We start from the raw sequence: 25,549 nt of genomic DNA on the forward strand, positions 1-25,549 counted from the left end.
GGGCGTTGCGGGCTCCGGGCAGAGCGTGCAGCGGCCGCTCCCGCGGTCCAGGCTCTGTCACGGCGCCAGGCTGCGCCCTGGCTGAGCATGTGGGCTGCGTGCGCGGCCCCACGGCAGGTCCCGGCAGGCCCCGTGGCACTCCGGGGGCGGGCTGGGATTGCTGGGGGTGGCGGCAGCGTGACGATGCCCGGGCTGCTCCCCTGTCGCGGCCCCGGCTGGGTGGGGAGAGGAATGCAGCGTCCCTGCTGGCGGCCTCAGCCGCGTCCTGGAGCGACCTGCCTGCGGGGGCGGGGGGCGGGGAGATTTCTGCCTCTCTTCCTCTTGCCCCCCCCTTGCCCGCTCCCATCGCCAAGCACGGCTCTGTTGCCCCCTGCCCCCAGGCACCAGGGTTGCTGGCATGCTGGGTCTCCTTGCTGCGCCCACGCTACGGCCACCGATGTGTTGCTCCCCAGAGGGGTCTTTCTGCAGGTGCTGGGAGGAGAGTGGCATGGCTAGCGCCCCAGCCTCCTGGCCCACCGTCCACGCCAATCCTGCAGAACGTCCCTCCGCTTCTGCCCCACTCACCTCCTGTGTTCCCTCCCCTGGAGAGATTCCAACGCCGCCCCACCGACGAGCAGCGCGCCCACAGCCGGCTGCCTGTGTTTCTCCTGGTGGTGCACATCCGCACGTGCCTTGGTGCACATAAAATTTATTCTGCGCAGGGGGTGGGAAAAGCGAGAGGGCACTTCGCCCGCCTCCTCCCCGGCTGGGCCTCTCTGCCTCCTCTTTATAAATAGTGCTGGTCTTTCTGTGCTACGTGAAAGCTTTAGCTCTCCCGGGGAGCCGGCCGGCTCCCCGTTACACATGGCGTGAAGCACCCGTCAGCCTTCGGGCTGCCCTGGGCCCCGACATGGGGGGGGCACCACCGAAGCTGGAAGAGCCACGAGCTGTCTGCTCTTTCACCACATCCCGCTGCAGTCTGGGGCCAGGTCTGGAGCACAGAGGCAACGGGGACGTTGTGTGGGGAGAGGTTTTTCGGAAATCCGACCGGACCCACACAAGGCGCTTGTGGGCCTCCCAAGCAGCAGGTCCCAGCAAACGAACTAAGGACTCTGAGCCCAGCCCCCTAGAATTGCGATGGCCTGGCCCTTTGCCCACAGGGGTCTTGAACCCAGAGGCCGCCAGCTGGAAAAGCCTGAACTGCTGCTGTGTGAGCTAACAGGCCGAGCCCCCCTGCTGGCAGCAGTCGTAGAGTCACCAATTTTCTGTAGACCAGCCACGGGGAGGCGCTGGCTGGGAACGTGTCCGCCAGAGGGGAGCAGACCTCTGCTGGGACCTGCTCGCTGTCCCTGGGGGGCAGGCAATTCCACACCCGCAGGTATCCCGGACCGTGCCTCGCAAGCATAGCCCCAGCGATCTATCAGCGCCATGTCCCCACTGCCCAGAGAAGGAGAGCAGGGCCTTGATTATCCTAAGAACGGCCACACTGGGTCAGACCAAAGGTCCATGTATCCCAGTGTCCTGTCTGCCGGCAGTGGCCAATGCCAGATGCCCCAGAGGGAGGGACCACAACAGGTAATCCTCTCATGATCCCTCCCCTCTCACTCGCCTCCAGAGAAACAGAGGCCATTCCTACCCATCCTGGCTAAGAGCCATTGATGGACGTAACCTCCATGAATCTATCTAGCTCTTTTTGAACCCTGTTAATGTTCTAGCCTTCACTGCATCCTCTGGCAAGGAGTTCCACAGGTTAACCGTGTGCTGAGTGACGAAAAACTTCCTTTTGTTTGTTTTAAACGATCAGGCAGTCACTAAGTTCACCCTTCAAGGGAGCAGGAAGTGTCAAGCGCTGGCGAGGGTGCCAGGCAGGGAGGCCTGGCTCTGGCGGGCCCAGCAGCGTTTTCATTCTCAGTGGCATTCGGGGTGCAGGAGCCTCTGGCTATGCAGTGTTTGCTGTGTGCCGTCACCGTATTGTGCTTGTAAAGCTGCGGCCAGGAAATGCTAGGGACCGTGGCTGTTTTTCCACAAGCTTTGGATTTTCTCTCCGATTGCAAACTCCAGCCATGATACCCGACAAAACAAAAATCCACGCCTCCATTGGGACGTGGCTGGGCAGAGGTTGCTGCTGGCCCTGGGCAGGGCTGGCCTCTGGCGAAGACCATGGTTCCCACAGCTGCGGCATCCTCACGAGCTTCTACAAGCAGTGGTTTTGAGAGCTCATGCCAGCAAGGAGGACACACTTTGCAGGACCATGTGCCGTTGCTCATGGCAGTGTGGAATAGTGGTCAGTGCAGGCAGGGACTGGTAGGGGTGACAGTTAGCCTTCCTGAGGGACCAGCAGAGGAGGGTGGGGGTCTAAACTTAGACTAAGGGCCTAAAAGGGTGTTACAAGGAGGAGGGAGAAAAATTGTTCTTCTGGGCATCTGTGAACAGGACAAGGAGCAATGGGCTTAAACTGCAGCAAGGGAGGTTTAGGTTGGACATTAGGAAAAGCTTCCTCACCGTTCGGGCATGTCTACACTAGGAAATTATTTCAAAATAATTCAATTCCAACTAATAACTCCCAAAATAACATCGAACTAGCGTGTCCTCACTGCGGGGCAACCTCGAAATGAGTCCGAGGAGGCTCCGTTCTTGTGGGCGCGCTACCTCGACTTAGCGCTCCAGGAAGCCCTGGGGGAGTCATGACTTCAAATGACTCTGGGGAGTCGATATTTCAAAGTAGCAGCGGCGGCGCGTCCACACGGCTGCTATTCCGAAAGAAGCGGTATTCCCCGGGGAAAGCAGGAGCACAGATTTCCAAATAACCGGCCTGGGATTTCGAAATAACAGGCTTGGTCGGGTGGATGCTCCGCTTGTTATTTTGAAATAACTCCCTAGTGTCGACCAGGCCTTAGAGTGGCTAAGCCCTGGAATGAGCTGCCTAGAGAGACTGTGGCATCTCCATCATTGGAGGTATTTAAGAGCAGGTTCGATTAGTATCTGTCAAGGATGATCTAGATCAGGGCTACTCAACACGCAGCCTATTTGTTTGCGACCTGCGGTGCGGTTCGGGTTTACTCACGGCTCAACAGGTGGGATCCTTTGGACAAGGCCTCCACTGGGAACGTGCTCCACCACGGCGAGGCGTCTCCCAGGCAGTGAGCATTGAAAGTCGCAAGCGGACGGGCCGGCTGAAACAGACGGGTACAGGGTGTCGGCGTTTCTAGTCCCCAGGGAGGAGGTGCCGGGAGCGCCATGGCTTTGTGTGAAAGAAGCTATTTGCATATATATATATGTTCATGTATATGCAACCACACTTCAGTTGTGGCCCTTGGCATGCGCTGTATCATTGTGGCTTCCAAAGCTGAGTAGCCCTGATCTAGATGGTGCTTGGTCCTGCCATGAGGGCAAGACTGGACTTGATGGCCTTTTGAGGTCCCTTCCAGTTCTATTGTCCTAGGATTCTACGTCCAGAGCTTTCAGCCTGCGTTGGAGCAGCCACGCTGCAATTTTTTTAGCAGCCTGAGCCCAAGTCAGCTGATGGAAGGTCTGCAACACCGGGGGCCCACAGATGGTTTTATCACAGTGAAGATCTACCCCAGAGCCTTCCCTGGAGACAGAAGGAGGAGGGGGCCGGTGTCAAGCGGCCCTGCCTAGAGACAGCTGGAAGTGGGAGGTGGTACGGGGGATTGACAGCTTTGCTAGCGACCAGAGGTGCTGGTGTGTCACAGCCGAATGTGACCTCATTGAGGACGTGGGCCCAGCACCACGGTGTTGTGTGAGGAGGCGGTAAAGTGCCCATTGGCAGTGGGTGGGTCGAGGCGGGTGTAATGCACACGTGGGGGCAGGAGGTAGATGGGACTTTGACTCCGTCGGCGCCTCCGGGAGACCCGGAGGGGATGGAAGCCCTCGGCTGGGAGCGTGTCCAGCACAGGGGGGCAGATCTCTGCTTGGGAATGGCTTTAAAGACAGATGCGGGCCAGCTTTCCCTTTCCGCAGCAGCCGGGTGGGCGCCGGACGGGGCCACGCCTTTTCTGAGAGGCGCCACCCCCCACCCTCTGCGCCCCGCATGTGGCCGAGAACCGCAGCATGGCGCTTGCGTGGCACCATCCGCACCATCCTGGGCCGGATGCGGTGCTTGTCCAGTCTCTGTGATCGATGCACGCTGTAAAGACAACCCCTTCCAAATCTGTGCTGTGCTGACAGTGTGTATCAATAAACTAATAACCTGTGTGCCGCCCTGCCTGCTGCTCGCATTGGCGCCCTGGTGTGTGTGTACCAGGGACGTCTTTTATATGTGGGGGGGAGTGCGGCAGTGGGAAACTTGCGGGAGCTGGTCCATTATGGAGACTCCTGGAGATCAGTGTAGGACCCTGGGTGAATAGGGCCCCATAAAACACACTAAGCAGAGGACAGAATGGGCCACGGCTGCCACCCACAACTGCAATGGGATGGATGGAGGGTGCCTTGAACCCATGCCACTGATCCTGTGAGTGTCTCCACATGACACAGGGCCAGGTTTGGGGGGGTTGGCTTTGGCATTGAGCCAGGATGTTAGGGGATCCTGACCCTGTCGGGGCTGAGCCAGGACTGCTACCCCACGTTCAGGAATTGCTGCCCTTGCCCCTAGGAATGGGTCCAGAGAGCCCGACACGGCACTGCCGCTCCACATGGTTGAATACTCCCACGCTCACCCCAGAACAATGCTCCACAACAATGAATGCCCTTTGCTACAGTTAATACGACCGCAGAACTCCATGGTAACACAGAGAGCATCGCGGCTAGGCTGTAATCCGTACTATACAAAACCCCATAATAGTATCCCACGCGCAAGCACTTTACACACGCGTTTCTACTCGGCTAATTCTGCAGCCCTTGACTTTGCGCGAGCGAGGATGGTGGAGCGGGGCCGGCCTTGCTTCGGGTGATCCCGACAGAACACTGCAGGGTTTCTCCCTGCCAAGGTGGAGAGAGGATCTTGCAGCCCGAGAGGTTCATTTCCTTCCTCCCCGGCTGCCCTGAGATTACTCCAGCGCCTCCGAAACCTCGCAAGCAGCTCTGCTGCGCTTGGCTAACGCTCTGCCTTCGGAATGGGGCACAGAGGCTCGGGTTGCCAAAGGTGTTTAGGCACCTAGCTCCCAAGGGAATCAGGCGCCTCGGTCTCTCTGAGGATCTGTGCCCAATGTGCCTGCAGACCTAAGGAAAAGAGTTGGCGAAAGCAGTAGGAGGTTCTGGATTCAGAGCGTAGAGCTCACAGCCAGTCTAGTTGGGAATCTTGTCTTGGTCTGCGCTAAGAGAGACCAGTGCCCTCTCTCACGGTCTTCATCTGCAGCGTGGAATCCTGCCTCCAGCTGTACCGGGACACACGAACGGTCCACCTAGGCTGGGCTCCTGTCTGTCATCCCTAAGAAAAGCCAGATGGTACAGGGGAGGCCAGAACAAAAAAATACCCCCTCCCCTCCACTTCTAGTGCGGCGCGTTCCAAGCCATGGCAGTTGCAATGCCTGTGATTTCGCAGATGTTGCCAATGAGATGTTTTAAATTAGTCATCGCAAATGCTGCAAAACTCATCTCCACAAGAACAAGGCGCGTCAGTAGCTGCCTGGCAATTAATCCAGAAAGAGGGCACGTCTGCATTACGCTCCTGGCCAGCTGTGCAGCAGCAGGCTAGGCAGGGCTGAGAGGGCAGGTTTCCTCCTGACCGCCGGCTGGTGGGCAGCCCGTACCGGGGAGCATGAGGATGGATGACCCACGTCATTTTTAACCCAGCAAGTGTCACCGCAGAGGCTGTTCTTGATGTCAGTGTCTGGTATTATTAAATAATATATGAAAAGATCCTATTCACACACAAGTTCCCTTTGCAAATTAGGCAAGCTACAGTGAGCGAGAGAACATTGCTAAAAAAGATCCTAACTGGCAATTAACATGCAATTACCCATCATGCTTTGCACTATTATCCCACTCGTATCATTAGCATGAAACACAGACCAAGAAAAGAAAACTTGCCCATTTGGTTGCCCATCCCTTCCTCCTGGAGCAGGGGCAAGGACCAGCTGCCTATCAGGGATCTAGCGGTGACTCCCAGATGAAGGTTTTATCCCAAGGGGTATTCAGCTTTCTTACCTGCAATTTGCAACAAGCCTGGAGATTGTGCACAGAGTAGACGCAGCACGGACAGAGGCAGGCAGGGCAAATTTTTCCCTACTCTCCTGCTCATCCCAAATACAGGAGGCCCCCGGCTTGCAACGTGATTGGTTCCAGGGGAAGCGTCGTAACTCGAACCGGCATTTACGGTAGCAGCGTGCGCCATCATAAATGCAGGGTGAGGACATAAGTCAGGGGTTTCTGGCCCCTTTTGCACTTACAAAAATGTCTGTAAGTGCGGGGGGGTTGGAACTTGGGCGGTTGCAAGTCGGGAGCCTCCTGTAAGAGCGTCTACCTCTGTCGTGTTTGTCATCAGTAGATTCCCCAAGAGCTTGATAAATGAGGGCAGCCTAATTATCCCCATTTTACAGATGGGAAAACTGATGCATAGAGAGGGGTCAGTGGCAGAACTAGGTAGCCATTGTTTTTTGATGTTGATGCTCGCCCAGCTGGGCCAAGACCTGGCAAACGCATTTCACATGGGCCACTGGGCTCCACTCAGTCAGAGGCCAAATGACTTAAAACTATTCCCCCACCCTCTCATGAACAGAAAATATTATTTTTTGGAGCGTTCCACAACCACAATCAGAGATCACTAACAAGTCTGCCTGGGAACAGGTGCCCTTGCTGTTATGTTCCTTGGCAACAGACGCCTTCCCAAAGCTCCTAGCATTGGCTGCCCTCGCAATGCCATCTCCCCAGCAGCACCATCCTCTCCCACCCCGCCCCCATTCCCTGCTACTCACTGCTGCTCCTCCCAGATAATAGACGCCACTTGACACTTAGAGCGAACCAGCCTCTGAGAAAATGCTGACACCCCATCTACCCAGCTTAGTCCCATCCCTGGGGATTACAGCGGATGAGAAGCTGGAGATGAGTCAACAGGGCGCCCTGGCAGCCAAGGAGGCTAACGGCGTATTGGGCTGCATTAGGAGGAGCATGGCCGGCAGATCTAGGGAAGGGATCATTCCCCTTTATTCGGCCACATCTGGAGTCTTGCGTCCAGTTCTGGCACCCCCGTTACAGAAAGGATGTGGATGCATTGGAGAGGGTCCAGCGGAGGGCAACACAAATGATGAGGGGGCTGGAGCACATGACTTACGAGGAGAGGCTGAGGGATTTGGGCTTATTTAGCCTACAGAAGAGGGAGGGGGGATTTGAGAGCAGACTTCAGCTACCTGAAGGGGGGTTCCAAAGAGGATGGAGAGAGGCTGTTCTCAGTGGGGGCCGATGGCAGAACAAGGAGCAATGGGCTCAAGTTGCCGTGCGGGAGGTCTAGGTCGGAGAGTAGGAAAAACTCTTTCCCTGGGAGGGTGGGGAAGCACTGGGCTGGGTTCCCTAGGGAGGGGGTGGAATCTCCATCCCTAGAGGTGTTTAAGTCCTGGCTTGACAAAGCCCCGGCTGGGATGATTGAGTTGGGATTGGCCCTGCTTTGGGCTGGGGGTTGTATAATTCTGTCGTATGCTCACTAGCTTGTTTGGTCACAAGAGGGAGCTGCGGAGCTGTCTTGTTTCTGAAACGGCACAGACCTGTGCAAAGTCCCAGAGCCTCGGCGCATGGAGGTGTTAGTCTACGTCCCGTCTGCTCCTCCTTCGGGGAGTGTGTCTCACATTTTAGACCCAGACTCACCTTCGATAGCCCATGTGGACCGGGGGATATTACACGTCTCGGTGCTAAAAATGGCTGCCCATGGCCACTGCAGAATGCAGAATCCTGACTCCAGGCTCCCAGGCAATGTAAGCTGCAAAACTGGATCTCTTTGCACCATTTCAATTGCCTTCCCCTGCTCTGTTCTCTAGGGTCTCAGCCCCACACTATGGGTGTGTCTAGACGACAGGGTTTTGTCTACAGACTTTTGTCGACAAAACTATTCCTGCGTCTACACTACTGCCGAGTTCTGTCGACATAACGTCGACAGAACTCGGCAGTTTTGTTGACAGCGGTAAACTTCATTCTACGAGGAATAACGCCTTTTGGCGACAGAGTTCTGTCCACAGAAGGCGTTATTGCATCTACACTGCCCTTTGCGTCTACACTCCCATGTCGACAAAGCGGCTTGCTTTGTCGACAGAACTGGATGTCGTCTAGACGCTCTTTGTCGACAGAAGCTTTGTCGACAGTACCTGTTGACAAAGCCTCTGTCGACAAAAGCCTGTAGTCTAGACGTACCCTATGTCCTGTCCTTTGCCCCCGCCACGGTGACATCAGTGCTTAGGAACACTATGCGTGGTGATTTGGGAGCTGGGTTCACCTCTCCTCTGCCTCTCAGACTACATGTGAACCCCCGGACGGGAGCTGCCTGGTAAGCAGAAGGACTGGAGTGAAGCTGTCCAGTTACGGCATCACCCTGCAAATCACTTCTCCCTGCTTATCGTGGTTTGTGAGCCCCAGCCGAAAGGCGCCGTGAAACAAAGCCCCGCCGGGTTTATGTGGCACGCCACGGCTGCTCGCAACGCTGCGGCGAGATCAGCCGAGGGAGAACTCACTCGTGGCTACTGCAAAAGCACAAGCCACTGCCACTTGGTCCAGGGTGTTTGCTGCATTCTGATCCCGGCGCTATCCTGTGCGGAGGGATCAAATGGGTGACAGGACTTTCCGCTCCATGGGTCCCAATCAAGGGTGGTGCAGTAGAATTCATGCATCCAGACTCTGCTGAGTACACCGCCTTGGCTGGGGAGAAGTACTCAAGCCTCCCTGTCCAAGGTCTCCAAGACGCTGCTCCACTAAGGAATTGAACTTGTGGCAGAAGATCAAGGCCAGGACCACAGAGTGGGGCCACCCGGGCGCCCATTGCAGGCGGGTTGAGCTCTGAGGTGGGACGGACACATTTCTCTCCCGAGGCTGCAAGCAGCATTCAAACAGTCACCGTTTTTCTCGCCGCCTCCTGCGTCCGTGTCTCGCTTATGGACGCAAAAATAGCTTTGTGCGGAGACAAAGTTCAGAATCTATCAAACGTGGGTACTCCCTGCACTTTTATACCATCCCCTCTTCAGAGTCCAGCCCCAGCTCTGAGCAGGGGACTCGCTGACCCTCTGAGGTCTCTTCCAACCCTAGGATTCTATGACGTGGATCTCTTATCGGGTAGTTGAGGCACTACTCACTTCCCCCCTCCCTTGCTCCCTTTATACTCACTTCCCCCCTCCCTTGCTCCCTTTATACTCACTTCCCCCCTCCCTTGCTCCCTTTATACTCACTTCCCCCCTCCCTTGCTCTATATTAGAAGCAGCAAGGAGGGGAAGCAGGAGCCGGTGCTGGAGGGAGCCGGGTCCGGGACTGCTGCGGCTCTGCCTTTGAAATGCAGTAAGAGCCTAGCATCTGGGGTTAGCCCTCTTATCGACTAATCGAGTAGTCGATGGAAATTCCATCGACTACTCGATTAGATTAACTGCTACTTAGCATCCCTAGAGCATCCTCTGAGCCTTCTCTCCAGGGATTTGTGGATTCGCAGGACGGAGCTAGAGCTGGGAACTTTACTCCAGAACTGGTGGGACTCCATCAACCCTACTGACTCTGGCTGCACAACAGTCCCCCACAGACTACACAAGCCTGAGATGCTCCCTGACAAATCTCTACGAGCAGCTAGCAGTAGTAGACCTATGCCACACTATTGTGCAGTTCAGCTACCATCCAACAGAGGTCAGTGATGGGCAACCACATCCACCAGGCTCAGTCCATGCATAATTTCATGAGTCAGCTGAAATGGGCTCCGGGTTTGCTCTCCCCACTCCGTCTCCACTTAACAGTTGGCCCAATGAGCACAGGGCGGATCGGCGGCTACTGAAAGGACCGGGCGAACTAGTGGGAATCAGGCTGCAGGCTGCCCAGGCGGCCCTTTCTGTCCATGCAGCCCAGGGAGCAGACAGGCGCCCCTGATGTGACAGCGCCGGGGTTGCTGAAACGTTAATTGCTGGCAGGGCATCAATACAAAGACAGCGCGAGGGCCAACGCAGATTGAATCCAGACGCGAGCTGGGCAGATGGAAGGGAGTCACGGAAAGGGAAGAAGGAGGCCAACATTCCCCGCAGCTGTCGGCACCTAAATCAAAGCGGCCTGTCATCCGGAGGGTCCGAGGAGCTGCAATTGCAAGAGAGACCCGAGCTGGAGGGGAGTTTCCCAACCCAGGGTCTTTTCACCAGAAGAGGCCAATTGGCTGGGGCCGGAGCTGTTGGTGGGAGAGGGTCCGTTCGGGTAGCTCCCCCCGCACACAGCCCGAAAAAGGACAAGTTCTGAAATGGCAAAGCTTTGACACTACCGAAAGGAGCTGTTCCGATTTCTGCCGCAAAGCAACATTCAGCGCAGCCATGTTAGCGAATTTACTCTCAAAAAGGGCTTCAAAGAATGCGGCGTGTGTGTAAGTGTGGGTGGGTGTGTGTCTGGGTGTGGGGGGGTGTGACGGCGCGTTGGGGGTCCCCCGTCTCCTGCACCCCGAAATGGCACAAACAGACCGCACCAGCCGGTGGAATAGAGGAAGTTTATTGCCTCTCCAGGATACAGCACAGCACAGATGGAATCTGGTCACAGAGCTGGGCTAGGATGCCTCAGGCCCCCTTGAGATGGGGGAGACTGGGCCCCTAAACTCCAGCCCCTTTCCCTAGGCTGTCTCCTCCATGCTCCCAGACAGAAACTCACTAACACTCTTCCAGCCCTACCCCCCAGCCAGGGCAGCATTCCCCCTCCCTTTGTTCCTCTCCATGGGGGGTGTCTGGCCATACCGGTTTGCATAGTGACTCATCCTGTTTTGCTGGGTCATGGTACCCACAGCAGCCAGTGGGGGTTACCCCAGAGCCAGCAGCATAGAAACCAGCCAGGTACCCCCACTACGTCACAGGGTGTGGGTGTCTGTGTGTGTGTGTGTGTGCATTTGAAACTGAAACAAAGTTACCAAAGCAAACCATTCTTCTGAGCTGCAAGTCACCAATTTTTTTGGAGATGGGAAAAATAGATTGGGATGGGAAAAAAGTTGCACCTCTCAACAACCCTGCCAGGACAGAGAACTGTCCTCCACCCAGCTCGACTTGAGATACTTTTCAGACAGTGTTTATTACCCACTCAGCTGCCTCCCCTCCCTGCTAGGCCCTGCTGGACCCCTAAAATCAGAGGGACTCTCCCAGAATAGCGTGATTGTAGGCCAGCCCCTGCCTGAGCAAGCTGCCTGCCGGGTGTTGGGGCTGTGGCCAGGGACCAGATAATGGCCTGATCCCAGGATGTAAGATGCTCAGCAGATGGTGGTGAACAAGGACCCAATTACAAGCCCAGGGAAGTCAGCATAGAGACTTCGGTGGCTTTAAAACAGGCCCTCAAAGCCAGACTCTCCTGCAGCTCACAGCTGGCGCCCTGCAAGTGTTCCCAGCCCATTGTGACGCCCCTGGTCCCTGGCTCAGCACTCTGAGGTTATGTCTACACTGGGGAGCTTTGGAGACACAAGTGCCGCCGACGCGCAACAGTCACCGAAAGTGAGAACCGGTCAAGCTGGTTTTTCTGCCTCCCATTGTCGACAGTTCTTGGCCACATGGCTAGCTCCCCTGTTGACAGATAGAGCAAAGCATTCTGGGTAAGTGTCCCACAGGGCAGTGTGGTGGGAAGGCAGAGCTGATCCCTGCATTTCTTGGATTCCCTCGGAGCTCTGGGAGCTCTCTGTGCTGAGGAATGTCCAAGCAGCACAGCAACCCTTGCCAGCCATTCCCCGGCAGCAGCAGCCCCCCTGCCGCTGGGTTCCTAGCAGGGCAGAACAGGAGCAGTCCAATGATTTGCTCTTTGTTCCCCAAACAGAGCAGCTCACTCAGCTGTCAGACACTTTCCAGAGCTTTGAAAGGGGGAGGGGCACATGCCTGCAGGGCAGCAGAGATCACAAAACACTGAGTACAGCCATCTGTGCAGGCCTTGTGGGATACTGGGGGAAGCCGGTTTTCTCGACAAAACAAACAGCAAGAGTCCACACTGGCTCTTTGTTGACAAGAAAGGGAGGGGAAAAGCCAAAAGTCTCGGGCAAGGCTGGAAGTTTTTTGTTGTCAAAACTGGGTGTTTTTCCCAACAAAAGCCGCATGGCGGTGCAAATGCTCTCACAGTTTTGTCACCAAAAGGCAGTTTTGGGCGACCAAACGTGCCAGTGTAGACAAGCCCTTAGTGTGCTCCCATTGGGGACCAAGGAAGCATTAGCAAACAGGAAAGGGTCTGGCTGGGAGAGCTAGGACTTTATTATATTTTCCAAACACATTCCGAAGGACAGCAGCCAGTTTTGGAGCTTTTCCCACCGCCCAGAGCCAGCACACTGCTTGCTGCTGGCTGCCGGGACCTCGCCTACTGTTGGATCAGGCCCATGGTCAGAGGCGATCTCTTCAGGGACCGGAGCCACCTTCTCCCCTGGGCTCTCAGCCACTGTCTTGGATGCAGCTGCAGCCCACTGCTGGGTCCTGGATTCGCCCTCGCCACAAGAAGAATCGGTTTGGTAGCTGCCTCCTGCCACTAGCTCGGTGGTGCACATGGAAGGCACTTGGACAGCAACGCCTTTGTTTCTCCGCTTCCTGCCAGCTTGTCTCTCCTCTCCTTTCACTGCCCACGTGCCCCATTCATCCTCCAGGTAGATGGTCAATGGTACATCCAGAAAGAGGCTGATGGGAATTTCTCTACCTCGGTCCTGGCAGGGCAGCGTGGGAGGCACACAAGCGAGGGGGTTTCTTGCCCTTTGGCGTCTCCTGCTCATGGCTCTTTTTCTCCTTTTCACACGTGGTCTCCTCCTTGTCTTCCTTCCTTTGGAAAGTTTTGCTTTTCTCGCAGGTCTCAGGTAGCCTCTTCCCCTGGCGGAGGATGTGGAGGGGCCATCAGCGTCGCTCACGTCCTCCTTTCGGGACTTGGCCCAGGAGTAATATCGCGAGGCGATGAGAAGAGAAGGCGCATCCGAGTCCCCGCTGTTCCTGACTCCCCTCCCGCCCTTGGCACTGGATGCCAACGGAGCCTCCCTGTCACTCGTCTCCTCCTTCGCTTCCCCCTTTGCTCTGCTGCAAGATGTCAAGGACACGCCAGCACGTTGGCCCCTGGTCCTGACATAACAGGTGCACTGGGCCTTACACACAGTCCCGTGGGGCTTTCTGGGAGCTGGCTGCAGGTGGGCGACACGTTGGCCGGCTCTGGGGTGGCGTGGCCGGCGATAGCTCTGCACTATGAACTGGGCCATGGAGTAGGTGACTCCGATCTTCTTGGAAAGCTGCCGAGGGGTGTAGTGCATGTCCTGCCATTTCTCTTTCTTGAGCCTCATACCACTCCCTTCCCGCTCACTTGGCCCATCTCCGTATCATCTTCACTCCAGAGCCGCGCGCCAGCTGTCTATGACATCAGCGGCTGCCCGGGTGATGTCATAAGCACCCTTCATACCGAGGCTGGCAGCAGAGACTGTCAGGAAGCGGACTGCAGGTTAGTCACTTTCCGGAGAAAGTTCGGAGACCTGTTTCCTGGACTCCTTAAACGCCTGGATTCGCCAGAGGGGCGCTGTGATCTGGCATGTGGAGTGTGTGTGTGTGTGTAAGTGTGAGTGTGTGTGTGTGTACTTCCTGCCCTTCTCACTTTGTTCAATGGGGACGGGTCCCAGGTTAGTCCTGGCTAGAGGAGCGATGGACAATGTCAGTGATAACTAAGCTAGCCACGCTATTTAATCTAGGTCATCCAGCATCACAGTATATAGCAGGGCTGGGCAGGATGCAGCCCGGGGGCCGGATCCGGCCCACCTCACGCTTTGATCCAGCCCTCGTATTGCATCTGGCCACTTTCTACGTCTGTCCTGCTGCCTCTGCCACTCAATTTCCAGGCAGTGGCTCAGGCCGCAAGATCCTATTTAAATGGCTCACGGTTGCCAGTCGCGGTGCTCCCCCTGCATAGGCCGGAGCCACGATCTCTTTAAATAGCAACTGCAGGCAATGCGGTAGCGGTGGGGCTAGGAGTCGCGAGCCCTTTGCTGTGTTTTTCATTCAAAGCCTCCAGCCCCAGACAACTTTAGAGGGAAGATAGTCCCCAGCTCCGCCCCTTCCACTCCAGGTCCCGCCCCTTCTGGGGGGGGAGCCGGCTTGTGACCGCATCTCAAAATGCATTAAGTGGCCCCCCTGTGAGAACGATTACCGACCCCCGGCCTATGGGTACTTTTCTCTTTTTCTAGCACCCCTGGGCTGAGGAAGGAGCAAAAGAGAAACTCCAGCCTCAGAGCCACGCCGAACGGAGCAGTTTGCTCAGCACAGGAATCGCCACAGACACGCGGGAACTGATGGAAAGAACAGCGCAAGTCCTGAGGCCCGTACTCAGCTTCTACCCCCTCTGCCCTGAATGGGGAAACGCTCGTTGGAGTCATTGGCAGCGCTGCTGAACGAGGCCTGCCCCACGGCGGAGCCTCGGCTGTGCGGGGCTCTGGCGGCGCTTAGTGCATCTCTGTTAACCCTTCCCAGGGAGCTGAAGTGGGGCCCCTTGCAATGTCTTTTGGAGCAGGCGGACGTCCCAGTTCCTCTGTAAAGACATCCGGGGCACCTGGTGCTGGCCACTGTCGGCAGACAGGCGACTGGGCTAGATGGACCTTTGGCCGTTCTTATTCAATATTTTGACGCAGTGTTTTTGCTGTGTCCCCCAGTTTCCCACCACCCTGTATCCTAGCTGTCCACCGCGCAGTCACCCCACCCCAGGGCAAAGGTCCCCTAGGGGTGCTAAGCCCCCAGGATGGGCTCCCTGGGTGCTTTGGGACCCTTCGGGAGGAGAAACGCTGCAGAAACGTAAGACAGGACAGGCAGACCCACAGGCGAGAGTCCCAGCGACTCATGCAGAGAGACACAGGACAGGAGAGGGACAGAGGCAGGATCACACTTCTTGGGCCGGAGCGAGGAGGAGAGAGGAGTTTGGGAAGGCTGAGGGCGAACGTTTCCAGCGCTTGGCTTCCCTTCCCAGGTGCCTCCCACAAACCCACAACAGAGCCGGAAACTCCCCTGCCCGACCAGGACTCCGCCCACTATTTGGGCTGAGGATGGAGAGTGGGATCCAGGCATCTGGATTTTCCCCTGGACAGGACCGGGAGCTCTCCCTATTTGTCTCGAGCCTCTGTCCAAAGGCTCCTCTGCTGCAAAATGGCTCTTGCAGTCTGAGCGGGACCCCTGGGCACCATTCAGGCCTGACTCTGATCTGTCCTGAAGCTCTGGAGTTTGGGATCGGACCCATCTCTGGGTCAGAGACAGGCTCGTGTGCGAACGCTGTTCTCATTGCACCTGGCACCTCCTGGCAAATGTGCCGGCACCTGAGCATTTCAGAGACCCAGCCTCGTTGGGGTTCACACCCAGGACAGACCAGTGATCCCTGTAAGCCGAGTGCTTGGGCGGCCACCCAGCAGAGGGACAAAGGCCGCTCCGCTAATTATCAGAGCGCCCCCAGCCGGTAGCATGTCTGTCTCCTGGTGGTGCACATCCTCACATGCATCGGTGCATGGAACAAAATTTATTCTGCACACGGATAGAAAAGAATTAGAGGAAACATTGTCCAAGACTCTGCTCCTTGCTGACTCTAAGTGCCCCTCTGACCTTACAGGTTTCTCTTGTGTCTAATTACCCTGCTATTCCCCTTAGCACATGGCGTGAGGGGAAAAGTGATCGGAATACAAAAACATGTACAAAAAGTACTTCTTAATAATGCACAATCAAGCCCATCCTCTCCTCTGCAACTCCCCGTATCAGCAAAGCACCGATGCGCTTCTTGACACGTAACACTGATGTGCTTGCTTCACTGCTTTCCTGCCTCCAGACCCAGATAGAGTGGGCCTTTTTCAGTCTCATTCACCATACACTGGAGACACTCCATGGGCACCACTAGAATTCCTCCACCTTAAGATGTGCGCGAAAGGAGAATCAGACCCACGGGAGATGGAGACAGCGCAGAAAAGGGCCCACAAAAGAGAGAGCTCAGCTGGAAACATCTGGAGAGCACCACTACCGCAAGAGCCCCGCAAGAAACGGAGGCGCTGGACACGGAAGGCGAGCCGGCAGGAGTACAGGACCCAGGAGATTAGTGTCCCTCCCAAGAGGGAGACCCAATGGGACTGTGGCAAAGAAGGACCCCCCCCCCCAAAAGAGTCAGCACGGCCAGAGACCACCGGCAGGTGGCAGAGGACAAAAGAGGATCCCCAAAAGAAGGGACACAGCAGGGAATACCTGGTGGGCAGGCGCATGCCAGCAAGGACTCCAGGCGGGTTCGTTTGCAACACGTTCCGTTTATTAGATGCAGACCTTCCAACTGGGGCCGATGGAACTCCTTCCCGCAGTTGCTTTGGGGCGGTCTCTAGATCGACCGATGGGTCGTGAGAGAGGACGACGCTCCAACCGGCGATCAGGCGTTTAAGAACATTGAGGGGGGGGGAAGGCCCCCGGCACATTAGGTTTCTCTCAGAAAAGCACCACGACAACAAACTCCGCAAAGAGCGGAGAGTTAAAAAGGCCAACGGCCTGACAAGACCGAGTATTTATTACACTGTTACAACAGGCGGGCGTGCTGGGCTCTTCGCTCCTGTGGGGTCTGGACGTTCAGGGAGCTGAGCCGATACCTGCTTTGTCAAGTTTATAAAGGCAAAGACCTGCCACACGATTGGGCTTTCCCGCATTAAGCGATACCTCCTGGGGGGCGGGGGGGGGGGGGGACCAGGGGAGTTGGGGATACAATCGATTCATCAACGGTAGTTGCAAAGTGGTTAAAAAGAACATTTGCTTCCGGCTTGGAGGGGCTGCCCTGCTTCATCAAACAAAGAGGCCCAGGAATGGGTATTTAAAGAGAAAAAAGACCCCTTCCCCCTCCCCCCCCCCCGCAAAAAAAAAAAATCTGCTCTATGCCAGCAGCTGACTGCACCTTGGCCACTGTGTGAGTGTGTCTTAGTGCTGAGGTTCGCGGTGTGTTTCTCCGTCCAGTCTGTCTGTCTGCCTGTGTGGCCCCCCCGCCCCGCGCGTGCGGTTGTTGTATGCAGAAAAGAACCGTCCCTCCAGCGGGGGGGTGGCGAGGGGCCCCGGTGGCTGTGGCCCCTCACTTCCTTGAGTGAAGCGTGTCCTGGAATTTGGTGCTGGTGTACCGCAGGTGGAAACCCTTCTTGTTGATGGTGTCGTCCGAGTGGAACTTGATCATCACCGAGTCTCCGGCGGAGCAGACCTCTTCCGGGGGCTGGCGGGAGGCAATGGAGTAGAGAGATGGTCAGGGCCCCGTTTCTCCCCCCATAGGGCAAGACTGCAGGGGTCTGAGAGTCTACAACAGCGGTGGGCAACCTACGGCCCTAGGGCCGCATCCGGCCCATCGGGATTCTGTGAGCGGCCTGCGAGACATTTTGGTTACGATGCCCCTGCGCAGGGCTGCCAGACTCCGCTGGTTTCCGTCCACATTGTCTTTTCCTACCAGTGTTACTAAAATGACACATAAAGCCAGGGCTCCTGCACATTCTAGGTATACCAGCACAGTGAGCAAAACTGCCCGATCCCCACAGATGGGCGTGTAGGGTTGCCAGGTGTCCGGTAATTGCGTCTTCTGCCAGTTACGAAAAAACAGAAAATACCGGCGCATGTAAAATGTCGGGTGTTTTCTGTTTTTCTCGGACGGAAGGCCGGTGGGTACATTTTCCTCCTGCCGCATCTAGCCGGGGGAACAGGGGAATTTAAAGGTGCAGCGACCTTTTTTTTCCCCTCTCGAGTATGGTCTCCCCACTTTTTTTTTCTCGCTCAGCCAATTTTTGCCCCGCCATGTTCGGGATTTTTTGTGAAGGCATCTGGCAACCCTACTTGGTTACAACAGTCTTGCGGCCCACTGAGATGAAGGAGGCCAACTCCTGCGGCAAATGCACAGCCTGGGTTGCCCATCGCTGGTGTGCAGACTCCCTGGGGCAAACAAGGGGAACCTTGTTTAAAGTTCCCCTTCCCCCAGTGCAGCTCAGTGGGTCGCAGGAAGGGGCTTGTCCGTTGCGACTGAGAGAGGTCAGCAGCAAACCACCACCAGCTCTGAAGCAAGGAGGGGGCAGGGCGAAGGCCTGGGGGGCTGAGAGTCACGGATGAATCTCGGGACACGTCGTGGGATGGGGCAGTTTACACCCCACCGCGCATGGGCGTAGCAGCTTAATGTTTATTTATGCACCAGTCTGAACTGGGTTAATTCAGCGGACACGGATGCTGGGTGGACACTGATTTCGGCTTGGCTTACCTTCCCCTTTCCTTTTGGGCCCAACTCCCGCTCCCCCCGGGAAGGTAGGTGTTTCCCCCTCTCCTCCAACGGGCTTGCTGGGGTTTGCATTATAATCGGTTATTCCATTCTCTATCAGGCCTTACTCTGTGCCCATCCCCCAGTAGCTAACGCGGGGCCAGGGCGTTTTTCAGGGAAGCGTCTATTTGCCAAAAAATGGCATTTTTCAGTCCAACCTCTCCCCAGTGAACAGTGTCATCCAAAAACAAATGGGAAAAAAAAACCCAAAAGTAAAAAATGGACCATTTTTTAAACAAACGTTTTCGACTTTTTGTTTAGAAATGTGGCTAGACTGGCTTACATTTAAAAAATAAGCGGGTGAAGAAAGAGCACCCCAAAATGTTGAAAAAAAACCTTGGAAAAAATCCATTTGGGATCAAACAAAACATTTTGTCTCCCGCCTGAATTTTTCGGTTCAGCCACCAAACCGAATGATCAATCATTGCAGGGGGTGAGGAACCTCAGGCTCAGGTGCTGGATCCGGCCCCCGAGGCTCAGGGGTACCCCTTGCATTTGGGAGCCCATGTTGGTGTAACTCATGCACCTAGTGTGGTTCACTGGCCCATGCAGTGGCACCTAGAGCACAGCAACAGTGAAGACCAAGAGACCTCTACAGTAGGGGCTAGGAGGCAGCTGGTGTTTAGCTTGGAGGGTAAAGGCTCCTATACTAAGGTCCTAGGTTCAAATCCACCTGGTGGGGGTTAGATTGGCACTCCAGCCCCCTGCCACTTCCCTGTGGGGCTGGAGCACACAAAATCTACTAGGGTGGGCCTCCCTAGCCTCTGAAAGCAAGGGTCTCCTTCTTAGTCGGGGGCCACAACCGTGAGGGTTCTCACTTGTGTCATGCTGCTGCCTGATTTTTCTGTGGGTCAGCGGCTCCTGAGCCAAAAAAAACGGTTCTCTGCCCCGGAATTCCTGGCTTGGGGGCTGCTGTTTTGCTCCCAAATGTGGGTGTGCAACATGCACACAGTTTCACTCGTGTGTGGCCCCGATCTCCCCTCCTTCGGAAGCTGACCGGGGGAGGAGGGAAGAAAGCACAGTTGAGGAGCTTACCCCGGATCCACAGTAGCGCCCCAGGCGTGGCGCGGTCCCGTCATAACCGTCGAAGAGCTCAATGTAGTCGTAACCGCAGTCGGCCTCCTCCTCGATCTCAAAGGTCTGGAAGATGAGCTCCACCCCGTAGCCTTCCTCCGCCACAATCACCCACTCGCAGTCCGAGCCCCCGGGGTAGTTGTTGTCTCCGAACTGGGCGTGCGAGTACAGGTCCTTGGTTTTCACCTCAGCTCGCAGCTGGCCCCCGCACACTGGAGGCAGAGCACACGGGCACGGCCGGGAGGTGAAGGACAAGCAGCTATTGCCAGAGAGCGCCGTCGCCCGCTCCGTGTTCTAACGCCTTCTCTCGGCCACCACCGTGGGCCTCATCCACCTCCAGAGCTCACCCCACGCCCATCCCACCCCACCTGTGTGGCATGGTAGGCGTGGGAGTGAGACTCGGCCTCTGGCCCCTTCCAGCCTTTGGCCTCTCTGCTACGTCGGCAAACGTGGGCGTTTTGTGAATGCTGGACAATAGCCCCAGACCCAGCCAACCCATTTTGCACTGAGCAGCGCTGAGATGGGTGGCCAAAGGGGCCACGCAGAAGCGCCCCATCCCGAGTCCCACCGACTTCCCAAAGAAACTGGGCGGCAGCTTTGCTTGTGTAACCCACACACCTGCTGGGTGCAGGGCCTGTCCCAGGCAGTGGCACGGAGACCACGTACAGAGAGAGAGGACTAGTTTGCTCTCCAGCAGCGTTTCTTAAAGTGCGTTCCGAGGAGAGAACAGAATTCAAAATGGCTGCCCTTAAAGGGCAAGCCTCCTTTTTTTTTCTTTTTTTTTTTTTGGCTCAATAACTTTTCCCTGGGGGCTTTTTTTTTCCCCTCAGCAAAAAAAGTCTTTGGTGTTTCTTAGTCTTAAAAAGTTTAAGAAACAGTGCTCTACAGTCTTAGCTGAGAGCCAGTTGGCTTCTAGCTTAAGTGGTAGAGCAGGGGCAGGAAACTTAAGGCCTGGGGGCCAGGTGCAGCCCCCAGCTTGCCTGGATCTGGCCCCCCGAGACTTGGGGTTCCCCCCCAGCATTGGGAAGCCTGTGCTGGCACTCCAGCCCCACCCCACCGTCCCACTGTGGGGCTGGCGGAAACAATCTACTAGCTTGGGCCTCCCTAGGATCTGCTGTCTGAGGGGAAGGAGGGGAGATGTGGGGAGTGTCGTTCTCTCTCTCAGTCGGGAGCCACGTCAGTGAGTTCTTCTTTTTTAGCTTCTCACTCGTGTGAGGCCCCTGACCCAAAAAGGTTCCCCACCCCCGCAGCAGAGGCTCACGCACCAAGCTCCAGAGGTCCCAGGTAGGGATGTTAAGTTTAGATTAACCGGTTAATCGACTAATCGATGCAATTTGCAATTAGTCATAAGGGCGCCTCGGCCTTTGAACAGCCCCAGGGCTGTTGCTACACTTGAAAGGCGAAAGTGCTGTGGGGCGCACAGGGCCAGCTGGGGACTCAAGCAGCCCCGTGCTGGCCCCATACTCCCCCCCTCTCCCCTGTTTCAAAGTGGCAGCTCCGCATGGACCCTGGGATCAGCTGGGGTCAGCTTTGAAGCCCCCCCCCCCCCCCGCATGACTGCCTCTTTCGGACTAGTCGATAAGCATTGGCTTGTCAACTAGTTGTTCCCATCCCTCGTCCCAGGTTCCAATCCGCCCTCCGGCAGTACACTGGCTCCTCTCCATGTTGCTCCGCTGTCACCTGTTGACCCAAGTTTCTCTGCTCTTCTCCTACCTTGCCCCTCTCCATACATTTAACACAAGGATGGAGTCCCTAAAGCCTCCATGTTCCCAGGGAGATGTGGGGGGAAGGAGGGACATGACAACACCTGGCCTGATTTTGCCACGACCCTCTGGAGGTTTTAGGTACCTGCCACTCACCCAAGCCTCAAGCTGTCAAAAGCCCAGTTACCTGTGGAATAGGTGGCCTGGAAGCCCTTCTTCTGGACGGAGTTATCGGAGAAGAATTTGAGGAACAGCTTGTTGCCGGTGGAGATGACAGGATCTGGTTCCTTAGCCCCACAGAACCTGCCCAGGACTGGGGCCTTGGCATCTTTCCCATTGTAAACCTCCAGGTGGTCGTAAGTGCATTCCTGATGGCCTTCTACATCCAGCTCCGTGAAGGTCTGGGAAGAGGGGAGGAGATGGAAGGACACTTACAATGACAGTAGGTGGCAAAGCCCAGAAGTCTGGCTCTCAAGGTACTATGGTGATGGGGGACCATTACGCTCTGCTCTGCATGGATTAGACCTCAGTTGGAGTCTTGTGTCCAGTTCTGGGAGCCACGTTTCTGGAAGAGGTGGGGAAATTGGAGAGGGTCCAGAGAAGAGCAATAAAAATGATTAACGGTCTAGAACAGTGGCGAGGAGTCCTGTGGCACCTTATAGACTAACTGAAATGTTGGAGCATGAGCTTTCGTGGGCAAAGACCCACTTCGTCAGATGCATGTAGTGGAAATTTCCAGAGGCAGGTATAAATATGCAGGCCAGAATCAGGCTGGAGATGAAGAGGTGGATCCAATCAGGGAGGATGAGGCCCACTTCTAGCAGCTGATCTGGAGGTGTGAATTCCAAGAGAGGAGAAGCTGCTTTTGTAGTTAGCGAGCCATTCACAGTCTTTGTCTAGAACAGTGTTTCTCAATCTTTTTTTTTTATAAAGCACCCCTTTTTAAAAAAAAGTTATAAATACCCCCAATACCTACAGGTTTCAGACACACCATTTTTTTCCCTACTGTTGCAACACATTTGTTTAAACAACTTAACTGTAGTCAGGCGGGCGATGACATTTTTGGGTGTAAAAAGTACAAAAGTAATAAAACGCTGTAAAACAAAAATCCAGTTTTCTCCAAATTTCAGTTGTGTTGATGTACTCCCCAGACCTCTCTCGAGTACCCCAAGGGTACTCGTATCACTGGCTGAGAAACACTGGTCTAGAAAACATGAGCTAGAAGGGAAGACTGAAAGAATTGGGCTTGTTTAGTTTAGAAAAGAGAAAACAGAGAGGGGACGTGCTAGCAGTTTTCAAGTATCTAAAAGGGTGTTACAAGAAGGAGGGAGAAAAATTGTTCCCCTTGGCCTCTAAGGATAGAACAAGCAAGGAGCTTAAATTGCAGAAGCAAGAAGCAATGGGCTAAAATTGCAGCAAGGGAGGTTTAGGTTGGACATTAGGAAAAACTTCCTGCCTGTCAGGGTGGTGAAGCACCGGAATAAATTGCCTACGGGGGTTGTGGAATCTCCATCACTGGAGATATTCAAGAGCAGGTTAGACAGACAGACCTCTCGAGGACCCTCCCAGTTCTAGTGTTCTGTGACTCTATGATTCCAAGTCATGTCTCTGGCCGTTCTATGAGGAGCCACGTTCGTCCGACTGCAGCTGGAAGGCTCTGTGCAGAGGTGTCTGCAATCTACTCCCTCCCCTTTGCCCGCTCGCCGAGGAACAGGAACAAGAAATGCCCCGTGGGGATGTTACTACCTAACTGTTCCCTTCCTCCGCCACGTGCCACGGCTCCATCGGCCATCCATGGACGGTGGCCACAGGTGGAGAGAGGACAATGGGCTACGTGGATCAGTGGTCTGAGGTGGACTGTTTACTTCATATGAGGACCGGGAGGGTCGGTCATTATATTGTGTTTTTCTGTTGCTGACCCCTTGCCCTATACGTTACCAGTTTGACGCGGTGCCCAGGCGTGGTGGTGATCGCCCATGTGCATTCTTTCTTGCTCGGGTATTTATCGGGCCAGTTAGGGCTGGTGATGGTCCCCGTGATGGACGTCACCTTGTGATCACAGCCGGCTGCAGGAAGAGGATCCCAAAGGAGGAGTCAGTCGGGGGCTCATTTCTCCCCCCTCCCTTCCCCAAACTCACTCACCCGCCCCTCCCAAAGGCTTATCCCAGAGGAAGAGCTGAGGAAAGCAAAGAATCGGGCAGCGAGCCTTTCAGAGCAACGAGCAGCCCAGCCAGACGGTCGGACCTTCCCTGCCATCCGGGGGACCCGCCTACCTTCCTTGCAGTCGTGCTTGTTGTCGTGCAGCACGAAGCCGCTGCGGCACTGGCACTGGTAGCTGCCGAAGGTGTTCAGGCAGTCGTGCTGGCAACCCCCGTTATCCTTGGAGCATTCGTCTTTGTCTAAGGGGAGAAGAAGCAGGCCTCGGGTTAGCTGGGCCCGACACTGCTCCCTGCCGGGGCAACGGCCAACCCTTCTCGACAGGGCGAAAGCTGGGTCAGAAAGAGGCAGGCTCCCCCTCGGGGCTCGCTCGTAAGGCGGCACAGACCCCCACGGAACGACCGCGAGGGAAGCGCAGCCGACGGAACCGGAGTCCCCGGCATCGCCTGCTCGAGCGCCAGTGTCTTCCAAGGAGACACGCTGTGCCGGGGAAGTGCTGAAATCACTCCCTCTCTCTTCCCCGCCTCTGGGGGCTCGGCTGCTGGAAGTCCCAGGCCCTGGCCTCGAAAGGTTTAGCTGTCAGAGAAGGAATCTCTCAGACAAGCCAGTTCGTCGGCCACCAGAGCGATGGGCCTGCTCTCACGGCCACCAGCGACGGACGCACAAGAGTGCAAGCGAGAGGAGACTCAAACTCCGTGCCTGTAAAGCGTGCCCAGTGCTCGCTCCCTAGGGACCTCCGTTCAGTATGCGAGGGACACAACCATTACCTGCTTACGGTACCGACGGGTCGGCCGAAAAACACACACAAGGACAACCAAAGATGCAAGGAAGACCAGGGCACGGAGTCCCTCTTTACTCATCAACAGGAAATGTCACAGACACAATAAAAAAGGGGAAATAAAGGTCGGCCGGACAACGCCAAACCAGAGAAGTCTAAAAACAATGGCGAATTAAAAAAAACATAATAAGGCCGGCAACCAGTTCTGTCAAGCAAGGGATTTGGAGCTTGGGCCGCTCTCGGGGTGAGGTGCCGAGCTAGGACAGGATGGGAGGACATTGGCTCCCTGGTCCCTGGATCCTTTGGAGGGGCAGAGGGGTTCCTGAGGGGCCGACCGGAGGATGGGCCTTGTTCCTTTCGGGGCTCGTAGTCTTTTCTGCAGGCGGAATTTCAAGCCGGGGGGGCGAGATTTTGGGGGCGGCAGCAGCGGCTGCTTCGTCTCTGGAACGACAGAGAGAGGGAGAGAGAAAGAGAGAGAGAAAATGAACGCCAACCCGGGCCGCGGTGTCAGGAAGGGCAGCTGGACCCCCTGGACTGGGAGCCAAGCCAAGGGCTGAGGGCAGGGGAAGGGGGCGGGCGGCATGCAGAGAGCCGGGGCCGTACTCAGCAAGCCGAACGGGAGGGGAAGCGCAGACACAGCGACTGCTGCAGAACTACAGGAGAGGCGCAGCACAAAGGGAAAGTCGTAAGAACCCCACAAACCCCCTGAAACACCCGCCACCCTCCCCAAGGCTTCTGAAAGCAAACTTCCCTTCCCAGGGGCGGCTGGGCTGGGAGGGTCTGACGCAGCCCTCGGAGGGAGTGTTCAAGGTGGACGGGGAACCTCTTGTCCCATGTTATCCTGGCCTTGCTGGCTCCAGGTCGGCACAGGGGACAATGCAAGGGGGCAGAGACAGGCTGGCGGACTCCAGCCAGGTCTGAGACAAGGGAGTATTGGGAGCCAATTGGACCTTTCAAGCTAACGGTCAAATAAAGTCTTTGCTAGGCTTGGCCTGCGAAAAGCCAATTCCACATCATCCCGGGGAGGCAGCTCTCGGCACAGATCCCAGAGGGCGGGAGAGCGGCCCACGGTGTGCAGCGTGTGAATTTGGGGGAGTTCTGGGAGACCACACTTGAGGGATCACAGTGCGCACTCTGGTGTGTGGAGGAGATCGGAGGAGGCAAAGTCCTCCCACGTGCCCACTTACCTCCACTCCGCTGCACCCTGGCTCAACCGTTACGGGAAGGACTTGCCCCGGCACACGGCAGAACCGCCCTGAAACGCGGGGTCCTCTCAAGGCGGTGGAGGATGGGTAGGGTTCCCAGGGCTTCCAGCTGGGAAGGTTAGATGATCTTTACGGGCAATTTCTTTGGCTGGGGGGGCAGGTCAAGAGGCAGCGGGGTGATGCAGATATGGCATGGGACTGGCAGCCAGGAGACTCGGATTCTATTTGCCAGCTCTGCTACTGACCTGTTAGTGTGACCCTGGGCAAGTCACTTCTCCTCTCTTGGC

At 56.1% G+C, this 25,549-nt stretch overlaps 2 protein-coding genes across 4 annotated transcripts in view; both read right to left on the reverse strand.

Moving 5' to 3' along the window:
- The window catches only part of PPP3CC (protein phosphatase 3 catalytic subunit gamma), a 288,696-nt gene that overhangs the window by 186,017 nt on the left and 77,130 nt on the right, over nucleotides 1-25,549 (reverse strand). The gene's annotated exons all lie outside the window — the stretch shown is intronic.
- The window catches only part of BMP1 (bone morphogenetic protein 1), a 99,104-nt gene continuing 85,832 nt past the window's right edge, over nucleotides 12,278-25,549 (reverse strand). For 2 of the 3 annotated variants that reach the window (XM_075910889.1, XM_075910890.1), the window contains exons 16-20: nucleotides 23,396-23,521; nucleotides 23,061-23,188; nucleotides 21,310-21,523; nucleotides 19,381-19,631; nucleotides 12,278-17,265 (exon numbers count right to left, since the gene is read on the reverse strand). In XM_075910889.1, coding sequence (XP_075767004.1) covers nucleotides 17,131-17,265; nucleotides 19,381-19,631; nucleotides 21,310-21,523; nucleotides 23,061-23,188; nucleotides 23,396-23,521 — 854 coding nt within the window. In that variant the 3' untranslated portion in view covers nucleotides 12,278-17,130. Of the gene's footprint in view, nucleotides 17,266-19,380; nucleotides 19,632-21,309; nucleotides 21,524-23,060; nucleotides 23,189-23,395; nucleotides 23,522-24,100; nucleotides 24,499-25,549 lie in introns of those variants that run through there. The other variant, XM_075910891.1, reaches the window with a different exon arrangement.

Source organism: Pelodiscus sinensis, chromosome 28 (genome assembly GCF_049634645.1).
Source record: "Pelodiscus sinensis isolate JC-2024 chromosome 28, ASM4963464v1, whole genome shotgun sequence".
NCBI lineage: Eukaryota > Metazoa > Chordata > Testudines > Trionychidae > Pelodiscus > Pelodiscus sinensis.